A 23,897-nucleotide genomic window follows, 5' to 3' on the forward strand; every position below is an offset into this window, starting at 1 on the left:
TGCATCAAAATCTAGCAACAAAATATTTTTTTCATATTTTCGTCAAAATTTATGGAGGGTTGCCTTCAAAAATGGGGAAAAATGCATAAAAAACCATTATGACCCAGTCTTGAGTCTCCTTCTTCATTCAAAATCTGTGATGTTTAAGTTTTCATCACTATTTTCTATTATTCATAGGTTTCATGGGTTCAAAGAACTCTAAATATCTCCCTGATTTAATTTTTTTTGCATTTATTTTAAATAAGAGTACATATGAGATATTTATCTTAACTCTACAGGGCACCCTCTCGTTTGGAGGGTGTCCTATTAAAAGATGTACGATTGGAGTATGGGTGAATAAGAATGTCGAAATATGCAATTACATGCCCAGCAAGGTCGTCATTTCACAGACATCCCTTGGCTTCGAGTGCGGAGAGCACGCCTGGCGTACAGCCATTTCCCAGGTGTCCAGCAGATGCGATAATGAATAGTTCTTCGGCAGCTTGGACATGCGTGCGGTAAGAGCTTGTTGTACAGTCTGTAGGAAAGGAGTAGCCGAGTACTCTTGTTCCGTTAGGGAACAGTCCGGCGCCTGCCAGGGATACTCTTCCGGCACACTGACACTGACGGGCGGCACACTTGGCAGCCGCTTGTCGTCCAAACAGCAAATCAAACGAATCGCCTTATTGTTCACCTGCGAGGTGGTATCCAGCTTAATCTTGAACTTGGTATCCAAACGGGCTATCTCTCCCTGAAGCACATGGGGCACATCCTGCTCGAATGGCGAGGATTTCTCCTCGACACGGGATCGCTTCGCAGGCACTGGAGCTGCTATATCCGTGCCGAAGAGCAATTCCAACGTGGGTCGGAAGGTGCGATGCAGTGTATGATTCGCCACAGGACTTTGGAGTGTGGTATTTATCACCTCCAGCAGTGGATTCGAGGATTTCTAGACGGAAAATAAAATGTTCGATGAAAATACTATTTATAAAGGAGTTGAAGATCGTATATACCCCAAACTGTTGACCCGAATACGAAATCAAATCCATTCTCTCCAGAGCCTTTTCGCATTTGAGCAGAGTTTCCAGAGGCACACGCTGCGTGGGATTGCAGAGGATCTCCAATAGCTTGCTCATTTTGGTCATTTTTTCCACATCTGTAATTGTTTAAAATATGGTATCAGTATTAAAAAATAAACTAAAAACAAATAAAGGAATTATTTAGGTGAAAATGTACTCACTTGTTCCATCATTGCTGATCTTGGCCAGCATCCGCTTCAGCGGTTCAATGTACTTGGTAAGTTGTTTATACTTTTCGCGGTACATGGCCTCCTCCTGGGGATTAAACGGACTATTCCCGGTTACTTGGCCGGGTGTGTTGATCGAGGCACTCGGCGACTGCTGGCGAATGTTGCGTTGGGGATTTTGCATTTGCATCATCTGGGGACTGGACTGTGGGACCAGAGCCGGACTGGGTATCATCTGGGGAGTTGGCATCTGCGGTGTGGGCGGCTGTTGGGTGGGCGTTTGGTTGCCGACACCCAGTTGTTGTTGTTGCTGCTGCATTTGCTGAAGCTGAGCCTGCTGCTGCTGTTGCTGCAGCTGTTGGGCGTCCGCTGGCGAGGGGCTGGACCTCATGAACGGCTGGCCCGGCTGCTGACCCCCAACTCCGACACTGCCTCGATTTCCGGGGAACATTTGACCACCCTGACCCATTCCCATATTGGGCTTTTGCTGTAGATTCGGTGGCATATTCACACCCATGCCACCCATGGGGTTAATGCCACCTTGTTGTACGGCATTTGGCGGCAGACCTGCACCGCCCACTTGCTGCTGTCCCGCCGGGCCGCCAACAACATTGTGCTGGGCCTGCTGCATGTTGGGGGGCATGCCCTGCATTCCCTGACCGGGCATTCCCTGCGGTCCACCCATCCCATTGCCCTGGCCCATGCGCATCATCGGATTCATGCCCATCTGAAGGAGGAAGAACAAAACTATGTAAAGATTCAATATTCAAGTTTTGCTATATATTCTTACTGTCATCTGGTTCTGCTGGATCTGTTGCATGGGCGGCATCGGTTGCATAGTGTTCACGTTAATAGGATTGTTTTGCATTTGATTTGGCACCGGTCCAGCAGCTCCTGGAGCAGTATTTGCACCACCAGCTCCTCCAACGGCGGGACCACTGTTTGGACCAGGACCTACCATTTGGTTTGGCATGCCGCCCATCTGTTGTCCAGTATTTCCCACGATTTGGCCCTGATTCTGGGCCCCGCCAGCACCCATTACATTCATCACACCAGGATTGTTGCCACCTTGCATCTGCTGCTGGACCTGCATCATCTGTTGGGCCCCGCCTCCGGGCATTTGGCCGCGGATATTGGGCATAGGTTGCATTTGCTGCTGCCCGGGACGTTGTTGGTTCAGGGATTGCAGCAGATTAGAAGCAGTGCCAGGACCACCTGGTACAGGAGCCCCACCAGCACCCATGGGCATCATTTGGGGATTTCGATTACCCTGGCTAGCCAAGTTTTGCAAAGCATTTAATGGGTCTTGCATCATGTTCTGCCCACCGCCCATTTCAGCATTGGGCGGTGGGCCTCCTTGTTGTTGCTGCTGTTGCTGTTGTTGTTGTTGCTGCTGCTGAGACTTCCTTGACATGTCCTTGTAGTGCATAAACAACTTGGCCACCAGTCCCAGATACTCGTCCTTGGTCCGCGATTTCCGGAAGATGTGGTTCTCCATCATGCTGGCATTTTTAGTTTGATCCTGATATTAAAAATAGAATTAGTTTAACTGTACAACTGAGGGAAAAATAGTAATTTACCTGTGCATTTGGGGGCAACAATTCGTGGCTGCAACATGGGAGAAAATTAGTTGAGGCAAGCCGGCTTCGCTTTCTAAGTTCTACTTACATCTTGGAGATCACGTTCTGCCGGAACTTCTGAGTTTGCCAATCCTCAGTCATCTTGAATAACAATTAAACCACTTCCAAGGGTTTTATTTCAGTGAAAATTATAACTCAGTTGCGGCGATTGTCAACAGTTTCCCTAAATTAATGTGACCATCACCGAGATGCGGCAAAAATACCGCTAGTTAACATTGTGTTAAAAGTTGAAAGGATCACCCTGTTATGTTAACAATGTTAGAAATTTAAATTCAATTCTTTAAACTTGAAACATGAAGTACTGAAATAATTTTAAAACTTTATAGAGATTATAAATTTTATATTTTTTAATTTAAGAATTCAAAAGACATTCTCGGTATCAAGTATTTTTTTTCAATGGTACACATGGTAGCAACAACCTGTTGATTGTTTGGATTTTAATCAAGAATTCGGTGGAGGGGTCTTTTTTATTGCTTCTGCTGAGACCACCTTAACATGAGACTATAGGTTGACATCTTAATTGGATCCTAACATCAAAATAAACCATATAACTCTATTTCTTGTGTTTATATTACAATATTTTAATAAATAATTGGCTACAGTAGAAAAATACCGCTAGTTAACATTCGGCTTAAAAGAGAACACCCTGTTATGTTAAGAGTTTTCAAAATCTCTGTTAAGTTTGCTATTATTTTAAACTTTTTTTAAGATTTAGGCTTACTTTTAATCTTTATGAAGTGTATAAATTGAATATTTGTTTATTACCACATTTAAAAATCACCGCCTAAAAGAATTTCTCGCTATCGGCTAGTTTTGCTTAACGGTACATATGGTGCATGGTCTTCAATTAGCACCCTTTTGATTGTTTTGGTTCTTAACATTTACGCGACCAATACTGTTTACCAACACAACACCAACAATAAAAAAGGCCAGGGCAACCCCCCACCAGCCCAACCACCTGTGTGACACTCTTCCGCCCTCTCCCTTGCGTACTCACTCACACACACACTCAAGCTTTTCACCAGAGAACAAAAATGAGAGCACTACACAGGCAAAAAATAATGGAAGCTTTATAGGTTTCTAAGAAACTTATTTATCTTAAAGATACTTAAAGATTTAATGTATCTTAAAGATTTAAACTGTATCTGATTATCTTAAGAGTAAAATATTGAAATAAATGGTGTTTATTTTTATTAATACATATAAGAATTTGTGTTACTCTCCCTTAGCTTTCTTTCTCTCTCTATCTATCTGTGTGCCTCTCTGGCGCGTGCTGAGCGCAATTAGCACTCATCCGCCGTGTGTGCTTTACCGTTGCTCCCAAGTCGGAATCGCATTTTTCTCGTCGAAGAGGACGGACGTGCTGCTCTAGGCTGTCGCATCGCATTACCGTGTTTTCGATTTTCGATTACGTTCTGGCGCGGCGACGTCGTGTGTTTTGTGTTTAAATATTTTTTTGTTCAGTTGTTGCGTTGTTATTAACTTTTGTACATACATTTACTACCACTACCTATTCGCTTGTACAATTTCTGTTCTCTGCAGTTTACGCGCGGCCTTTTTCTGTATTTTTTTCTGAATTTTTTGTTCGCTTCTGCCACCTGTACAAGTGTGCTGGTAAAGATAGTTCGAAAATAGAGCGATTTTAATATCGTGCCGGCTTTTGCTGACGTTCCTCGGTTATATATCCCGTATCTAATTCGTGAAAAAAAAACAAAATATATATGGTAGTTATACATAAAAGTCATAAGAAATAATAATAATAAAGACTTAAAAATTGTGTGTGTTGAACGAGAGAAGAAGAAGTGCAAGTACAAGTCGCTTTTTATCAGCAGATATCGCGTATACGACGCGTGTTACCTTGAAGGTGAAAAGGAAAATTGTGCCACCCCCCATGCTCCTTCAACGATTCTGTGTGTGTGTGTGTGTAGCCAAATATTAAGTAAATTACAACAACATCAAAAACAATAATGGTATAACAAGAAGCAAGCACATCACTTACTATTAAATTATATTACAAGTTACATGCTGGGGGGAGAACAAAAAATCACAAAAAAATAAAAAAAAAAAAACAAAAAACAAAATAATCAAGCGAAACAAGGCGAATAAAAAAAAAAATAACAACAAAAACAAACAATAACAACGGCAGAGACAGCGAAAAGAACGTTTAAGTGAGCAGTAGCTGCGACGGCGAAGTCAACGTCGACCGCGACTGCAGCAGCGACAGAAGGTGCAACAGAAACAACTACAATTACAACTACCACCTACCGACTACAACAACAACAGCAGCTCAAATAGCAACAAAATGTCGAAAAACTTTTGAGGTACGTATGTATGTATGTGTTTGTATGTAAAATATCTGTGTAAGTATGTCGAGTACGTGTGTGTGTGTATATGAATACGTGGTTTATTTGCTGCTTCAGTGCATATGCTGCCCCTCTCGCCCCAGCACCACCCCCTTAACAATGTGAGGCCCCCCCCGCCCCTCATAGTACCCACCCATATTCGCTGAGTGCGGCTTATACCGCCAACGTCGCTGCCACTGTCGCTGTCTCTGCCAACGTCGACGGCGCCGACTTGGGTGCTCTACTTTATTCTCTTCTTTGGCATTTTTTTTGTTTTGCGGCAAAAGCAATAACAACAAAGTCGATTACAACGACAACGATAACGGCAGCCCCAAAAAGCGCCACACAGACAGCAAAAAAGAATAATAATATTAATTAAAATTGATTCGATCGTAGGTTACCCTCTAGGAGCAGCTCAGAGTAGGAAGCCAAAAAGTAGGCAAGGATTTTTTTGAAAAGGATTTGGTTTGAAATGTATGTGTAGGGATTTTCTTAAATTTTACAGTTTTAGGATTTTTAGAAGTTAAGAACTCATGTCTTTTTCTTATGGAATACATTTTTAAGTTTTTTTCCTAAAATTTTTAACATTCTCTAAGAAAATTACCTATTTAAGGGGACTTATTTCGTTCAGAAGTGAAAGTAAACAGAAATTCCTCTTATGGGCTTTTAATTTTTGCAATATTGGCTTTTAAAAACACATGTCATTTAATTATTAGGTGTTATTTTTGGAAAATAAATCTCTACAGGTCTACCTAGCCCTATTTTTAAAAAAGAAAGTTATAAAGTTTCCACAAATTATAGGGTTTTATTGTACCTCCCCCAATACCATGTGGTTAGTTATTAAACCGTAGATCATGAGACGTATGTAGGTACTTGATATACTCCCTCCCACCCTACCTATCCAGGGTATTACATCAACAACAATAAAAGTGTGTTGACATTTTTGTGTTTTTTTTGCCTTTTACGTCTGTTTTGCTCTATACGTTATGGCATGTGAGGGTATGGGGTAGGCGGGTTCTAGGGGGTGCTGGAGCAGAGGGCGATGTTGGGGTCCAAAGTAGAAGCTAAAAAAAAAAAAGCAGAAGCTCTAGTCTCCGGGATACGTGTTTAAATTATCAAGCCGAGCTTGTCAACGCCGCACGCACGAACATCAAGACTACTGACACACATATGTACGTGTTTGCATGCTAATGACTGTGTATGTAGTGCTTATATACCATCGATATACCCCGGAGTGGTATTCTGGGCGATTGAAGTGAGTTTGCCGGCTGGCACTTGGATCGCATCACTTTTGAATTCCAAGCTCCCACCTCCCCACCGACAATCATAGTTGGGAATGAATGACAAGCGGACGAGCCTATTGATTTTCAATCAATATTTTGTCTACTACACTTGGGGTCACGCCAATAGCACTCCTGTTTAAAGTTCATTTGGTTTGTTTATCCAACGGAGCTTAATGTGGTTTTGTCAACCTGAATATCATGCCATTGGATATAATAACAAAACATTAGTCAAAATAATCGCCACTTCCAGTTAGATAAATAAAATAGCAACGAACTCTATGCCGGGCTGTTTACTTTGATGCCCATTCCCGATAAGATAAACATTAGAACTTGATTAGCATATTATATTTTTACAAACGAAATAATCGAGAGCAGAACTCCACCTGTCGTATATTTAATTTTTTTGAATGAAAGACTAAATTGTAGACTAAAGTTCAAATAACTTGGCCTCTTTTTTTTATTTTTTTTTAATATGCATTAGCAAGTTCAGTGTCAAACTACAGACCGTTTGTTTAGTCAAGAGTTAAGACGATAAGATAGATGTTTAAATAAAATTATGATGTTTAATTTTTGCACTCGGCAGACAGGAAAAGTGCGTTTGGCATTTGGTGTCTTTTGGTGTCAGGTAGCGTCATTAAGTTTTATGATCTTTTTCAAACGAAATAAACTATTCTTATGCCTGCTCCTAGTATTTCCGCCGCAGTTGCTTATTTGTATTTACACGATGACACCAGGTTTCTTGTTTTTTTTTTTTTTGTTTTCTACTACTATCTGCTAGCTGTTGTTCGATTTTCTTGAATTCGTTTTGCATTTGAATGTGGAATCGGGAATTGCTATAGCTTCTTCTGTCGCTCACCTACCCCACCAGGTAGTCGTCTTTCTTCGCCCATTTCTACGCTCTTTCTTCGCATTTCACCTTTGGAAGCCACTCCACCGCACGCATATACAGTGGGTAGTATACTAGGTAGTGGTATAATATAGGTAGTACATATGCAAAATATTCAACGTCGAAGCGAAGCCAGAAGACTGTGACAGTGACGGCGACGGTGACGGTGCTGCCGGCATCGCTGCCTCGGTCGACGTAATCGTCACCGTCGCTGCTTTTTATTATCATTTGATTGCGTTGCCTTTATGATTGCCGTTGTTGCTGTTTGTCGCCTATTTTATTGTTGCTTTTTTTTAGTCGCTTTTTTTCTAGCATTCTGCTTTTTTGCCGTTTGCTGCTCATTGTTTATTTCAATTCTCATTTTCTTCTTTTTTCTGATGCACAAAGAAAAAATTGTTTCCAACAAACTAATATATGTTTGTTTTTTAATAATAATTTATTAGTATAAGCTTTTAAAAAAAAATAACTTCAAGCCAGAAAGTCAATAAACAAAAGTTACAATACACTTTAAATAAAAAAGCATGATTTTTGCTTGCTTTTTCATTTAAATGGGGACTTTATGGCTAAATATTCTCTAAGTTTTTTTAAACAAACTAAGGATAATTGTTAACTTTTACTGGAAATACATTTAAAAAAGTTAGAATTTAAGCTCTTACAAAAAAATCATGCTTTTCCTTGCTTTTTTTTATTGAATAAGAACTTATTTGTGGAGATTTAAAAGATAATAGGAAGAATTTCGAGCTGTAATTATAACTTATTAGTTTATAGAATGTAAAAGGTTCTTTTCAAGCTGGAAAGTGATGAAAATCATGCAAAAATGATGAAAAGCATGCTTTGCCTCGCTTTTTTCTTTACTTAACGACTTTTTTGTTAAATATTCTCCCAAATCTCGATACCAAGAAAAATAGAGAAGAGGGAGATACCCACTTTAATTAAACTAATTCAACATAAAGTAATTTTTATACTTTGATTGTAGATTAAAAAAAAATAAAAAGCATAGCTTAAGCAAGATTTTTTCAATGAGTGACAAAATGTGAACATGTCACGGTCTCTAATTCAATTTGTTTAAATTAAACTCACTTATTTTTACATTTAAATATTTGTTTTATTTTATTCCGGTGCAGCTCACCGATTCTTTAACCACAAAAGCCAGATTTGTAGTTGCAGCTCGTTTGCTTGTTTACTGAATTTACTTAATTTGTTTTTGCGGTCGATGGTTTAGCCCTATTTAAGCAATAGCAAACTCTCACTCGCATAGGCTCTGGAGTTTTCTAGGGTCTGTCACCTCCAACAACAACAACTACCATAACCGTACTGGGTACTCGATGCACTTTTCCAATCATTTCGGTTACTGTTGCTATTTGTCACGCATCGTCATCGAAAAACCAATCTTGTTATTGTTGTTGTTTGAGGAAAAGCCAGAAACTACAACTTAAGGGGGAAATTGAGGAGAAAAATAAGGGAAAAATAATAGAAGTAAAAAAAATAAAAAAAGAGTGGCAAAACAGCTCGAACGCTAATGGGAGCATGGAGCTGTCATGTTTGCTTATGAGCGGCGGCTTCATTTCCGCCCCTTTCAGGACTCGAAATAGCCCAGCATTTCAGCCAGGATATGAAGGATATATGAGGGCTTATATGTGGGAGAGTGGGAAATACGGGATGGGCAGGGGGGAGTGATGTGTAATGTGGGAACTAGACCTGTCACATGTCCGGAAAATGCTTCGGGAGCGGCTGCACTGCCAGTCCCTTTAATTGGTCTCTATGATTGGGGTATACCGGTAACTAGAACACTACTAAGAGGGCCAAACTATTTATTATTTATCAAAAGAAAGCAAATACAAGGCATTGGAATATATAGAGGGGTGATATGTTTAATTATATTTTGAAAATAGCCACGACCCTCTAAAGGAAATTGAAAATCTATGACTATTAGAGTTCCATTTATGGAACTTAAACCCAGTAGCAATAGTATTTACTAAAAAAGCTAGAAAAAAAGGACATTATTCGCTATTTTCTCGACTTATAAGACCTGATTTAATAAAATAATTAACATTATAATTAAAAAAGATACAAAAATAGAAAGAAAAGGGTGACATTGCAGTCGCTTTTCCATATGCCGCCAAAATCCTTTCGCTCTATTTTTGTGCCCATTTTCTTCTCACCACGGCAACCACTTGTTTTCCCAAGCACAACAACAACAGACACACACACTCACCCACACTTACATACATACATGCACTTATAGGAAAATTCTCAAAAGACTCACACAACCATAGACTCGCCTATTTATTGACTGCCATTGTCCGTCTCTGTCGACTTTTCTCTTGGCTTCTTCTCGGGCTTTTCCTAGCCTTTTCCTTGCTGGCTTTTCCTTTTTGGCGTCTGTGTCTGCGTCGGCGCAGGCTGCGCGGCCGGCGTCTCAGTCAATGTCAGCTTCGGCGTCGCCGCATTCCTCCGCAGCAGAGCAGCCTCAACAGATGAAAAAGTTTTTGCTGGAACGTCGCACGCGCTGTCACGCCTCCTTCTCGTTAAAATAACTGCAGTCCTCAAAGTTTCATAATTAAAACAAAGGCACCCCAGTGTGAGGGAATCCCTCTAACAAATACAAATTGAAATAAAACAACAACAACGCCAAAAACAACAAATAAATACAGAAACGCCGAAGCGTGTGAATGGGTCTTTGCTGTGTGTGAATGTGTTAGCCCGCCTTTTTCTTATTCGCAACATATGGCAGCGTAATTCCGGTCATTTTTGGTAAGAATTTCATTAAAAATGTGGCCAGATGAACTTAAAAACCATAAAGCTTAGTGGGCTTGGAATTTGGTAATCATTTTTTGACGATTTCGACTATGGGCACATTTTTTTTTGGCTATTTGATCGACGCACCGAATACATTCAGTTGGAGTCGACCTCTCCAACCGGGAACATCTTGGGTTCTGATTTCCTTTTTTATTTTTTTTGTATTTATTTTTATTCTTAACCTATTTTGGGTTCTTATTTCCTTTTTTTTTTATTTTTATAAATATTATTTTGAGCTATCGCTTCTCTTTGAGGAGTTGGTGGTGGATGCTGGATAGAGCTGGAAAATCATCGATGTTCACCTACATCGATGTTTCGATGTTTTTCAGAAAAAAACATCGATGTATCGCGATACATCGAACTTTCTTAGGGTGCACTTAAAAAAATTTACCACACCATATTATATTAAAATATATTTATTTATTAAAAATAAATGAATAAAAAGTGTAATATATTTATAAAAAATTACGCTTTGTGTAAGATCCATAGTTTAATAATATTTCAAAATTCAAAATGGCTCTTAAATACTACTCTTGTATTAAAAATGAAACTTAAAGCTAGTCTTTCATAGAACACAAAACTTAAAATGAAAAAACAATTGAAACAAAAATATAAAGCAGCTACAAGTTCTAAAAAAAAAATCTAAAACAAATAAAAAAAAAAAAAGCGAAAAAATAAAATTAAAATTAATTTAAATCCAGTCATTTTTTATGACTAATTATAGATTAGTCTTTTATTGTTTATTACTTAACAATTTTATTGTTAAGTTTATTTCATTTAATTGATAATAATTTTTGGTGCACTTACCAAATACCAGCCAAGAAGTGATGAGTAAAGAGGAAACATCGAACATCGATGTTTGAAAACTTCGATGTTTCTCGAGTTTCAGAAAACATCGATGTATCGATACATCGTCGATGTTTTCTCCAGCTCTAATGCTGGATCTTGTCAATTTTCTTCTTTATGTTAATTTTTTTGTACTATTTTTTTTTGTGAAATTCTTTTGTTAGAAAAACTTGGATCTCCTTTGAGGGCTTTGAGAGCTCTGAGAGCTTTGGTTTCTTATAAATACGACTTGCGGTTCTCATTTATTTTTATTTATAAATAAAAAAAATTCTTGGGAATAATCCTTGCGACCAACGCTTAAATTGGTTTTATTGTATCTGATTTTTTTTTTTTTTAATTTTTTGAGCAATGCTTTGGTTCTGAGCAATTGCTTTCCAATCCTTGGGACCAGAACTTGAATTGGTCGTATTATGTTGTATTTCATTCGGACATCTTTAAATACAAATAACGTCAACATTTTTGATTCATTTCGCTGTTGAGACACCGACCAGTGAAATGAAAAATTAAAATGATTTGAAAATGATTTTTCGTCAGTTTTATTTATATTTTCATTAAATAAATTCTTATTTCTATCTACAATGGATCTATCAGAAAAACTTAGATCTCCGGAGTGGTCTTATTTACTTATTTTTTTTTATATATTCAATATTTTATATTTTTATTTAATAAATAAAAAAAATTATAAAATTCTTGGGAATAATCCTTGCGACCAACGTTTAAATTGGTTATATTGTATCTGATTATTTTTTTAATTTTTTGAGCAATACTTTGGTGGAATTCCTTCCTAATCCTTGGGACCAGAACTTGAATTGGTCGTATTATGTAGTATTGTATGTATTTATGTTGTATCTTCGAATATAAATAACGCCAACATTTTGGATTTATTTCGCTGTTGAGACACCGACCAGTGAAATGAAAATGATTTTTCGTCAGTTTTATTTATATTTTCATTAAATAAATTCTTATTTCTATCTACAATGGATCTATCAGAAAAACTTAGATCTCCGGAGTGGTCTTATTTACTTATTTTTTTTTATATATTCAACATTTTATATTTTATTTTATTTAATAAATAAAAAAAATTATAAAATTCTTGGGAATAATCCTTGCGACCAACGTTTAAATTGGTTATATTGTATCTGATTATTTTTTTAATTTTTTGAGCAATACTTTGGTGGAGTTCCTTCCTAATCCTTGGGACCAGAACTTGAATTGGTTGTATTATGTTTTATTTTATTCGGAGATCTTCGAATATAAATAACGCCAACATTTTTGATTCATTTCGCTGTTGAGACACCGACCAGTGAAATGAAAAATTAAAATGATTTGAAAATGATTTTTCGTCAGTTTTATTTATATTTTCATTAAATAAATTCTTATTTCTATCTACAATGGATCTATCAGAAAAACTTAGATCTCCGGAGTGGTCTTATTTACTTATTTTTTTTTATATATTCAACATTTTATATTTTATTTTATTTAATAAATAAAAAAAATTATAAAATTCTTGGGAATAATCCTTGCGACCAACGTTTAAATTGGTTATATTGTATCTGATTATTTTTTTAATTTTTTGAGCAATACTTTGGTGGAGTTCCTTCCTAATCCTTGGGACCAGAACTTGAATTGGTTGTATTATGTTTTATTTTATTCGGAGATCTTCGAATATAAATAACGCCAACATTTTGGATTTATTTCGCTGTTGAGACACCGACCAGTGAAATGAAAAATGAAAATGATTTTTCCTCAGTTTTATTTATATATTTATTAAATAAATTTTATTTCTATCTACAATGGATCTATCAGAAAAACTTAGATCTCCGGAGGGGTCTTATTTACTTATTTTTTTTTATATATTCAACATTTTATATTTTATTTTATTTAATAAATAAAAAAAATTATAAAATTCTTGGGAATAATCCTTGCGACCAACGTTTAAATTGGTTTTATTGTATCTGATTATTTTTTTAATTTTTTGAGCAATACTTTGATGGAGTTCCTTCCTAATCCTTGGGACCAGAACTTGAATTGGTTGTATTATGTTTTATTTTATTCGGAGATCTTCGAATATAAATAACGCCAACATTTTGGATTTATTTTGCTGTTGAGACACCGACCAGTGAAATGAAAAATGAAAATGATTTTTCCTCAGTTTTATTTATATTTTTATTAAATAAATTTTATTTCTATCTACAATGGATCTATCAGAAAAACTTAGATCTCCGGAGGGGTCTTATTTACTTATTTTTTTTTTATATATTCAACTTCTTATATTTCATAAGAATTTCATAAGAGGATTGGGAAGCAATTCATTTCATTTAATAAATAAAAAAATATATACAATTCTTGAGAATAATCCTTGCGACCAACGCTTAAATATATTTTTTTTATCTGATTGCTTTTATTTTTTGACTTTGGTTTTATTATTTATTTTCCATTGCCTATGTCTTTTATTACAAAAAACGCCAATGGTATAGTGATTTTTCACTTGTCGGTTTTGCCATGATTTTTTGTCAGTTTTATTTTTTATTTTCCATGTATAATGGATCTATCAGAAAAACTTAGATCTCCGGACGGGTCTTATTTACTTTTTTTTTTTTATATATTCAACTTCTTATATTTCATTTCATTTAATAAATAAAAAAATACATACAATTCTTGGGAATAATCCTTGCGACCAACGCTTAAATATATTTTTTTTTTATCTGATTGCTTTTATTTTTATTTCTTGACTTCGGTTTCAGTTTTTATCAATTAGAAAGACGCACCGAATACATTCAGTTGGAGTCGACCTTTCCAACCGAAAACATCTTGAGATGTGCTTTCCTTGTTTGATTTTTTATTCATTTTCTTAATTGTGAGCTTTTTATTCTTGGCTGCTTCATTCTAAGCTCTTCACCTTGGCTGCTTCATTCAGTTTTTAATATTATGAAAATTATTTTGAGCCTTTTTTGATGCATTAAGGTGCGACGAAATGATGAAAAATTCCTGGGAATAATCCTTGCGAACAACGCTTGAATTGGTTTTTTTGTATCTGATTATTTTTATTTTTTGACTTTGGTTTTAGTTTTTATTTTCCATTTCCTATGGCTTCTAAGACAAAGTCAAAAATATGCGAAGCTGAAGCCTTCATGGACTCCGACCAGTAAGGTCAAATTATTCATTTGAAAATGATTTTTCGTCAGTTATAATTTTATTTTTATTACCAATAAATTCTTATAAATTTCCCTGCGGCTTATCTCAATAGCTTCCTGTGTTTTTATACAACTGGTATTTTTTTAAACAACTTAAATTTTTTGATTTATATATCCAGATGACCATTATTTTTTATTTTTTTAAACAATTTTTTTTTATGGTATTTATATATGTGGGTTCAATGGAATTGTGCCCATGAAAAATTTGCGATCTCTTTGATCTCTCATTTATTCTGTCTGGTCGCTTTGAAAATGCTGGGCTGAATCCTTTATAGAAACTCAGCGTTTCCTTTTTATTTATCTTGACCATTATTTTTTGTCAACCAAAATTTTTGTTATGGTATTTATATAGTTTTTTATTTTCAATGGTTTCTTCGTCAGCTTGTGCCCATGAAAAGTTGGCGATCTCTCATTTATTCTGTCTGGTCGCTTTGAAAATGCTGGGCTTTAAATCCTTTATAGAAACTCTGGGTTTTTATGGTATTTATATAGTCTTTAATTTTCAATGGATTCTTCGTCAGCTTGTGCCCATGAAAAGTTGGCGATCTCTGTGATCTCTCATTTATTCCGGCTGGTCCGATTAGAATCCTTTGAAAATGCTGGGCTTTGAATCCTTTATAGAAACTCTGCGTTTTTATGGTATTTATATAGTCTTTAATTTTCAATGGATTCTTCGTCAGCTTGTGCCCATGAAAAGTTGCCATGAATTTCTGGACTTTGAATCCTTTATAGAAACTCTTGGTTTTTATGGTATTTATATAGTTTCTAATTTTCAATGGATTCTTCGTCAGCTTGTGCCCATGAAAAGTTTTCGATCTCTATGATCTCTCATTTATTCCGGCTGGTCGCTTCACGCGTAATTAGACTAAAAGCCCCAAAAATCGAAGATGCAATATTTCCGATTATACTACCGATTAACGGTCGAATAGCCCGGCTCATCAATAATTTTTGCTTCAGAGCCAAAAGTGAATTATTATAATGAATTCCAGCCAGACACTCGCCGGACATTGTGAGCTTCGCTTGTTTCATTTTAATTTTATTTCGTGACCAGCGTCCTTTCACTTCGCTTTACTTATTTTCATTTTTTTCTGGCCGTGAATTATGTGGCTGCCGCCGGACAACAGTTGTCCCTATGGCTGGTCCTGTCCTTGGTCATCGCAGGTGGTCGTCAATGGACTTTGGATGGACCTACCACCACCAGGATACTTTGATCAGCGTATTAAAGCTAAGAAGGGTATGGTTGAAAATTTTGTTTTTCTTTATAATTTATTTCTTGTTTATATTTTTATTAACTTATGCGCCGTTGTAAATTTTCTTAATTTAAGACGATGGAGTTTAGAGAGAGGTGATAGTTGGTAGATAGAGATCGGCTTATTACAATAACCAAAGTTCTAAAAAAAATATAAAATTATTTTGTTTTCTCCGCCGTCGTTTCAATGCCACTCCAAATCTACACAACCTCCTACGACGAGAGCCAAAATCAACTATTAGGAAGCTCAACAAAAATTGGCGCGAAAGTGTTGCTGTGTCTTTTTGGCAACACTATCTCTCAGGGTCTCTTTTAAGACCAAAGCTAGTGTGACCGAGTCAGCTAAGCGGTTGAGCATGCGTAACCGGTTCGATCCCTGAACGGCATAAAAATATTTTTATTTTTTGTATTTTTTATTTCGGATACATTTTTTAAGAATAACTGATTCTTGGAATAAATACAAGAAAATATGTCAATAAATATGTTATAAACATTTACAATCTTGATTTGCAAGAATTTGAAGTTGAAGTCTTGCTAGTATTCCATTTATTCCATTTATTTATTAAATTTTTAATCTCGACACAAGATTAAAGTTCAGAAACCTCTGCTTTAAATATACCACCTTATCAATTGACTAACAAATGAACAAGTTCTTAATGTCTTGGAATTTCTTGAAAATAGAACACAGAACCAGAACAGTTTCAAATCCGGATCGATTGCTGATCTGTTTAGTATTAACACGAAGCTCCTTCACTGAAGGCATCTTTCTGTGTTAAGTATTGAGGGTGAGCTGTACACCTGTCCGTCGTCTGTTGGCTTCTCGTAATTATTGGTTTTTTCCAGTGTGTTGTCCCACTTTGCGGTGGGCGTTGACATTGAATGGGCGTAGATGGGGGGGTTGGATTGTTTTTTTTATTTGTGTTTGTGGTTGTTGCTCTTTGCATTGTCCATCCCGGCTGGGTGTATTGGTGCGGGGGGTCAATCATTAATATTTCATGAACATTCCACATTTCCATTTCACAACGTCGAAGCGCGGCTCTCATTTTGTACTCGACGGTGTACAGGAATAAATAAAAAAAAAGTTTCTAAAGAAAATAAAAGTAATGTTTTGAAAAGAATTCTCTAAAAAAAAAACAAAAAGTCAAAGTGTTTTCTTTAAAGACTTTCATAAAACTTTAGTAAATGGTAATATATTTTTTTGAAGTTTATTTCATAATTGTTTTCTCTGTATAAGTTTTTCCAACCCCTTATCGCCCAATGATCCACACTCCCCCAGCCCCTCCACCGACTGCATTTAGACATCAAAAACCCCACTGACACACTTGCCAGGACTACGAAGGACCTGCGTGCCGCTGAAGACCACATTTAATGACCAACAAAAGCGAAATTGTGGCGAGGGTGTACGAGTATGTTTGTATATATGCTTGTAGGTATGTGGCGGGGCTTTCCATTTTTCATTTAAATGCCAGGGAATAATTGCTTTTTCCTGTTGGCGGTACTGCGGGGCTTACTGGGAAAGTGCAGACAGGTTGGATATGGTTGGGGGACAGGAGGGGCCTTCCAACAATTGTGAATGCAATTTGAAAATGCTGCCAAGTGAACAGAACGGAAGTCCTCAAAAAGAAATGCACGGGATGAAGGTTGGGAATAACCTTGACGTATATAGTTGGGTGGTATGTGAGGGGTGGAGAATTTTTAACAACAAAAGGGAATATTTAACCATGTTTGTATACTCATTAAGTACTTACAAGAAGCATATTGGGCTTTTAATAAATTATCAAGGTATTTTCTTTAATTGCTTACGTTTTAAACATAAAATTGAGTTGTTCCTATTTCAAACCAAAATAATTATTAAAAATATTGGTATACCTTTTAAGGTTTTTAAAAGCTGATATTTTAGATATCTTAGAGAGGACTACCTCCCATGGAATTTTTTCCATAGATAGACGCTTTCTCATATCGTATTCTGACATAATTGATTGATTGGCCTAATTTCCTTTAAAACTGTGAGTCTCCAACCACTGGCCCCTCTATTTTTGTATGTTTTTATATAAGGCTTGGTCTAAAAATGATACTGTGCCCTTTAAGGTACTCATAAAAGTTAAAAATAATACTCCTTACCAAGTCCATAAATACCTTAAACTAATTCCTTAACAATTTGTCCATTTCAGGCAGAAAAATGCAAGCGGCCATGGACACGGCCACCATGGCCATCTCCGTGGGTGCACCCGGATCTGGCTCGGTTTCCGGTTCCAGTTCCGGCCCGGGAAGCAGTAGTAGCAGCAGCGGCTATGGCAGTGCCACGACCACGCCCACCGGCGCCGGTCACTACGAGGCGTCGCCCACATCGATGCCCATGGCCACGATAGCCACGGTGGCACCGTTTTACAGCGAAGCCCTGACCTCGCTGGATGCCCAGCAGCGCCAGCAACAGCAGCAGCAACAGAATCCGGGTCACTTTTATCACCAGAACTACGGGTATGGCAGTTCCATGCCCCTGGATCCGGCTTACAACTATTCGGCTCCGTCCTATAATGCCTACAGTGCGCCACCTAGCGGTGGCTTGGGGCAACAGCTGTCCGGTAACTCGTATGCCGTGAGTGGAAGTCGCTATGAGAAGTTGGCGTCCAGCTCGGGAGCCAAGTACATGGGCAACACTATCGGAGGAAGTGCGGCGGGAGCAAAGCCCCAGGCCACGGCCACGCCTTTCTACGCCCAACCACTGTCCGGCGGAATGAGCGGCACTGGAGGCTACATGTCACAATCGAGTTCCATGTACGATCCGTACACGAAATACAAAATGCCCGCCCAGGCTTCGCCTCAAACGCAACTGCCGTCGATAATGATGCCGGGCAGCCAAGCAACGTCTACGGTTCCAGGTCCTTCTGCTGGCCAGCTGTACGGGCACCTGGGTAGCCAGAAGCAATCGGTGCAGATGGTACAGCAGCCCCAGCAGCAACCCCAACAGCAACCGCCCTCCGGGCAGCTCACCCAGCTGGAGGCCAACTATGCGGCCATCAAGCCAAGCAGAAGCTACCAGGGAATGCCCTCGACGGCGCTTTACGGCGGAGGAGCTGGAGGCAATTCCGGATCAATGACCAACAACCTGGCGGGGACAACCTCAGCGCAGTACTACGACAAATACGGAATGCCAGTGTCCATGTACTCACCGAATGGCGGACTCCCCATGTACACTACGCCGGAATTGGCGGCGGATACGGCGTTCAGGAAAACCGGCAACTGGGCCATGGACTACAACACGCCGAACTGCAGATCTTTGGCGCCAGTACCGCCGGTGGCCAATAGCTCGTACCATCACACGCATCCCGGGCCGGCACCAGGTTCTAGTCACGGACACGGGCCCACGGCTGCTGCTCCGAGTGATATGTTCTACACCTCCACGAAGTATGACAAGTATGGGAGTTCAGGAGTGACGGGCTACCCCAGCAATCCCTATGCGGGCACCGCGATTACCCAACCCTACGCCGGGAGGAATCTGTGGTCCGGGGCTGAGAACCCACCGCCCACCCCCAATCCCCGACAGAACTGCTGCGTCCAGGCCTATCCGATGACCCAGCAGAGCTGCTACTATCCGAGAAGCAATGGCTACGGTTATGCCACACCCGGCAGTGGCCCGCCCCAAACCCAGCCGCAGTACCCTGTGGGCAGTGGTGGCACTACCGCTCCGCCGCCCATGAAGCTCAAGCATCCGACGGAAATGTACGTGGGCCACGGTTCCCCCTACGACACGAATCCTACACAGCTCGGCTATGGCTACAATCCGCAGGCCTTGCCCGGAGCAGGGTCATCGAATAGCATAAGCAGCCAAAGATACGTGCCAGCGAGCTTGAGTCTGGGAATGAGCATGGGCATGGGCATGAGCATGGACCCGGGCAGCGCCGGAGGCTACTACAACGATCTCAATCTCAACAGCCTGGACAGCTACGGGCCGCCGCAGATGCCACCACAGCAGACGCTGCGATCGCAGCCCTATCCGCCGGATTACCGAAAGAGATCTGCCATGGTGGCCTCCAACTCGACCATGGCGGCGGCCAATCCCTGTTATTTGGGTCAGACGTCAGGCAATGGAGTGCCACTGGGTGGGCCTATCACCAATCCCATGGACAGTCATGTGGTGGACAACTACGTGGGATATAACCTCCATGCCAGTGCGAGCTTTAATGTCGAGGCCACAAAGGGATCCTCGAATGCCCAGTCCAACAACATTCGGGACTTCCTCTCCACCTGGAAGGTGGACGACGAGGACGAGGCCACTGCCGTCGTCGCTGAGCTGGTGGAGGCCCCAGCCGTGGCCGTGGTGGCTCCCACAGTTCCCAGCAACCAGAACTTCATGTACGAATCTCTGCCGCCGACCGGGCCCCAAGCCACAGCCGTGGCCGTGGATCACCAGGGTATCAATCTGCCGGACATAATCATCGACATTGGCAAGGCCAGTGTCCCCGTGGAGGACTCCTTTGGCAGCTTCGATGTGGAGAAGGAGTTGGATGAGCTGCGTCTCAAGACCAGTGTCTCCGAGCAGCCTGTCCACGACAGCAGTAGCGACGCTCTGGCCGAGATCCTGCGCCAGCCCGAGGCTGCAGCTCCTCTTGTGGTGGAACCGTCGCTGCCTTCTCTGTCGATGCCAAGTCCTATTCTAAGCAACAACGAAGCGTTCCCCAATCCTCCCACAACGCTCGACTTTGACCAGAACAACAGTTCCAACTCTAACGAATCCAACTTTGCCAAGGAGTACGAGACCTTCATACACAAAATCGATGGATCGGATAGGGAAATCGAAGGGGCTGATGCCCAGGATCGGGAGAATCCCAAGCGATTCAAGTTCTACAAGAGAAAGCGGAGAATCACAGAGCCTGGACAGGAGAATCTGGAGAAGGAGCAACAGGTGGGGGAAGCCAAGAAAACCACACAAGTGGCCTCCCTTTCACCTAAAAAGTTACTCGCCAAAAAGCGACGCAATCGCATCAAGATGCTGCAGATCCTGGAGTTCGAGAGTCCAAGGATCAAGTATGTGCACTACTTCAAGTCCTTGAAGAGATTGAGGAAGCGGTATGCCTCGAGCAGGACGAGAGAACTCCGGGCAATCCTCACAAAGAAACAGTTGACGAGGAACAAGGAACGCCGATTGCCTCTCAGAAAGCGCCTGATGAAGAAGTACGAGTCTGGGCCGGCAGCTGGAGTCCATAATCCCCAGAGCCTCAAGGGGCTGAGTGTCTCGGCACTGAACTCCTCGGAATTCAGGAGTAGTCTGGTCACCAGAGCGAACCGAGAAACTGTCATCAAAAGTGTCCACAGCTACAGGGACCAGACTGATGCGGTGCAGCATGAAGTGCACTTGGATGAGCCGCCAAAGTCTGTGGAGCAGCAGGCTCTCTTCAGAGGATTCGATGATATGGAGAACACGAATTTATCGCCGAAGATCAAGCTACGAGCAGATGAGGAGGATATGACAGAAGCGGAGAAGCCCCCTGAGCCTGCAGTGGTTCCCAAGGATGAGCAAGTCAAGGCCTGGTTGAGAAACCAGGACGCACGCAGCCAGCCTGCAGAGCCAGCCAAGACCCTGACCAGCATAGTCCTCTCCTCATCCTCGTCGTCATCGTCGAGCTCTAGCTCGAGCAGCTCCAGTTCCGACAATGAAGACTCCTCTAGTTCGAGTAGCCAGGACGGAGAAGCCTCCTCGAGCAGCAGCAGTAGCTCTAGTAGCAGCAGCAGCTCGGGAAGCTCAGTGGCCGGGGAGGAGAGCGATTTCAACGAGCTAGCCGCCCTGGAGAAGGAGCTCTCCCAGTCCCAAAAAGACGAGCCCAAAGTAGAGACCTTGCCCATGGATACAACGGAAAAGGAGTCACCATCAGTGTCGGGAACCGAACCCGAGGAGGTCTCCAACCACGATATTGCCAAGCTGAAGCAGATCTTGGAGAGCGATGGCGAGGAGGTCGCTTCGATCTGCTCCGCCGGCGCCCGAGTACCGAAGCTAAGTGACCTTAGTAAGATTGCCTTAAATAGTTCCTTAAAAGCCAGAGAGTTAGTCGTAAGTCGAGACGGAGGATCCCAAGGATCTCCGCAAGTGAAAGAGCCCGCTCATCGAGAACTGAGCGTGGAGGAGGCGCTGGCGGAGATGTATCAGCAGATTGGAGTGGCCTCCGACCCGGAGGATTTCGAGGGCAAGGAAGACGGTGATGAGGGCGATGAGCCCAATCCCAATGGGCAAGATGTCCTGCTCATCAATCTGGCCGAGATCTTTGACTCCAGCAGCGATCTCTATGTGGTGCAGTGCGACATGAACGAGAATATCCTGGGCGTGGTGACCAGCGGCGACGAGGACCAAGAGATGCCCGGCCCTGAGCAATTGAATCTCGTCCAGGTCAACCCCGAAGAGGAGGAGCAGGTAAACACCCTGCAGCTAATCCAGCTGCTGGCAGAACCCCAGCCGGAATTCGACACGCCGCTGATCCACCACGAGGAGATCGTCCACCCGGAGGCGGATGAGGATGAGAAGCGGGATCCGCAACGGAATCACCGCCAGTTGCTCAAATATCTTCACGGCAAGTATGTCCAGAGCCGTGTCAGTCGCTACTACCATGCCAATCGGGTGCTGAGGAAGTACCGGCGCCAAAGGGCACGTCCTTCGCGACGAAGGCGGTCCAAATAGGAGTGTCCATCTACAGCTTCAACCAAAGATATTTCTGGTCTGGATTACCTGGACAGGATCATTAAGAGGCGTGCCTAAACCGTAAATCACATCCACGTAGAAATGATTTTTACGACACACTTTAACTACAGAATCTCAAGACTTTTTTTCTAATATTTGGATTTGTTTTAGGAAACGGAATATAATAATATAACTAACATACATATAAACTACAACTAGTTGATGTTTTAGGGAAATCATAATTTTTAAAAAATTTTTAAACGATACTTTAAAGTTTACACTTAGTATACCATACATCATATGAGAATATTTATATATATTTTTTAGATATCTGTGCAATATTTTACATGGAAAGTGTCGTGCTTATCTGGAATGCGCGAATTCGAATCTCGATGGGTTTTAAGCCTGAGTAAGCAGAGTTATAAATGGGGTTTTTTTTTTGTTGGTTTTGTTGGCCAGGTTGGGTCAATTTTGGGAGGAACTCCAACTCGCGTGCAATTAACGAGATATATGCGAGCACATACTTTATCGGCTAATGTATCAGCGTTTTAGTCGCTCGGGCGAGTCGGGCAATTTTAAAACGCTTTCCGCCAAAGGTCAGACCTCTGATTGAGATACATTCGCGGTAAATACTTATATCGAAGCTTGCGTGTCAACCTCCAGCCAGAATGACCCCCAATAGCTTCATCTAATATACTTTACTTTAATATTTTATTTACATTTTGCCACCAAAAAAAAAATGCAGCTTAGACCAAAAATTAAAAGGAAAGAAAATATTTAATTAATTTGTTAAAAAAATTTGATCTGTTAGTAGACGAAGACTTTGTTTTGTTTTCTTTAGTTTAGTGCAATATAGGTTCCTAGAGAAATTTTTGTTAGTAGAGCTTTAAGTCTCGCCCACCCCACCATTGGTTCCATTGCATAAGGTCGGTCCATAAGTACAGTCTACTGGAAATCTGAGGCCTTTTGTTTATAGAGCGTTTCCAATCCGGCAGCTAACCGAATTGGTTTTGGTTTCCCCTCCCCAAGAATTTTCAACGCTAGACTCTTGCGAAATGCGGATGCGGAATACTATTCAAGGGCACATCGTTGCCGATTGAATTAAAACCAGAAACTTGAAGTAATCTTATCTTATAATCGAGACCACCTAGATGTCTTTACACACACACACCCTATCTCTAACACATTCCAAAGGACCAAATGAGTTTAGAAAAATCAAAAATAATAATATTAAAATATATACACAACTAATGTCTAATCTTCTGAATGTACTAGTACGCTCTTTGTTTGTAAACGATTTTTTGAAAACTAAATCATACGCTTAATTTTAGTACAAACAGCAAGAGCTAGCCCACTAAATGTAGTTTTATATATACAATAGTGTTTAGCGATAACAATAATATTTATTAATACGAAACGTGTAAATAAATGCCACTTCACCTCCACCACTCCACCACCATTCCACATCCTGCTATATATCCTAGCTATATAAATTGTATATCAAATAAAAACGGTTTTCGATGTACTACTAGTAACTTAGCCCTAAGATTTGTGACTTTATCAATGTGAGTGTCTTTAAAGAAAACAACCAAAAATACAAAAAACAACAAACATACAAAATGATATACGAAATCCTAAAAAAAGAGTATATAAATAAATGTTTTATGTAAATGTTAATTGCAAAGCGTGTTGGCTTTAATGATCTCTGATGGGTTTTATGGGCCTCCAGAATAACTTGGCCAAAAGTAAGTACAGGGTTTATTTGC

At 40.3% G+C, this 23,897-nt stretch overlaps 2 protein-coding genes across 2 annotated transcripts; one reads left to right on the forward strand and one right to left on the reverse strand.

Moving 5' to 3' along the window:
• Positions 1 to 214: 214 nt before the first annotated feature.
• Positions 215 to 3,055, reverse strand: MED15 (mediator complex subunit 15). Its single transcript, XM_017231418.3, has 6 exons — positions 2,894 to 3,055; positions 2,806 to 2,833; positions 2,016 to 2,747; positions 1,220 to 1,952; positions 993 to 1,135; positions 215 to 928 (listed from the first exon to the last, which is right to left on the reverse strand). Exons 1-6 carry the CDS (start codon positions 2,944 to 2,946, stop codon positions 359 to 361), a joined length of 2,259 nt encoding a protein of 752 aa, XP_017086907.2. The 5' UTR covers positions 2,947 to 3,055; the 3' UTR covers positions 215 to 358.
• Positions 3,056 to 4,205: 1,150 nt separating this feature from the next.
• On the forward strand, positions 4,206 to 23,808 carry LOC108118638 (uncharacterized). The gene is made up of 2 exons (XM_017231416.3): positions 4,206 to 5,186; positions 17,636 to 23,808. Exon 2 carries the CDS (start codon positions 17,644 to 17,646, stop codon positions 22,129 to 22,131), a length of 4,488 nt encoding a protein of 1,495 aa, XP_017086905.2. The 5' UTR covers positions 4,206 to 5,186; positions 17,636 to 17,643; the 3' UTR covers positions 22,132 to 23,808.
• The last annotated feature ends 89 nt before the right edge of the window (positions 23,809 to 23,897 follow it).

Source organism: Drosophila bipectinata, chromosome 2L (assembly GCF_030179905.1).
Source record: "Drosophila bipectinata strain 14024-0381.07 chromosome 2L, DbipHiC1v2, whole genome shotgun sequence".
NCBI classification, from domain to species: Eukaryota; Metazoa; Arthropoda; class Insecta; order Diptera; family Drosophilidae; genus Drosophila; species Drosophila bipectinata.

Coding starts and splice junctions, on each gene's coding strand:
- MED15 (XM_017231418.3), bottom strand. CDS start 2,946: ATGACTGAGGATTGGCAAACTCAGAAGTTCCGGCAGAACGTGATCTCC. Junction 2,834..2,893: donor CAGAACGTGATCTCCAAGAT/GTAAGTAGAACT, acceptor CCCATGTTGCAG/CCACGAATTGTTGCCCCCAA. Junction 1,953..2,015: donor TCCAGCAGAACCAGATGACA/GTAAGAATATAT, acceptor TTCCTCCTTCAG/ATGGGCATGAATCCGATGAT.
- LOC108118638 (XM_017231416.3), top strand. CDS start 17,644: ATGCAAGCGGCCATGGACACGGCCACCATGGCCATCTCCGTGGGTGCA.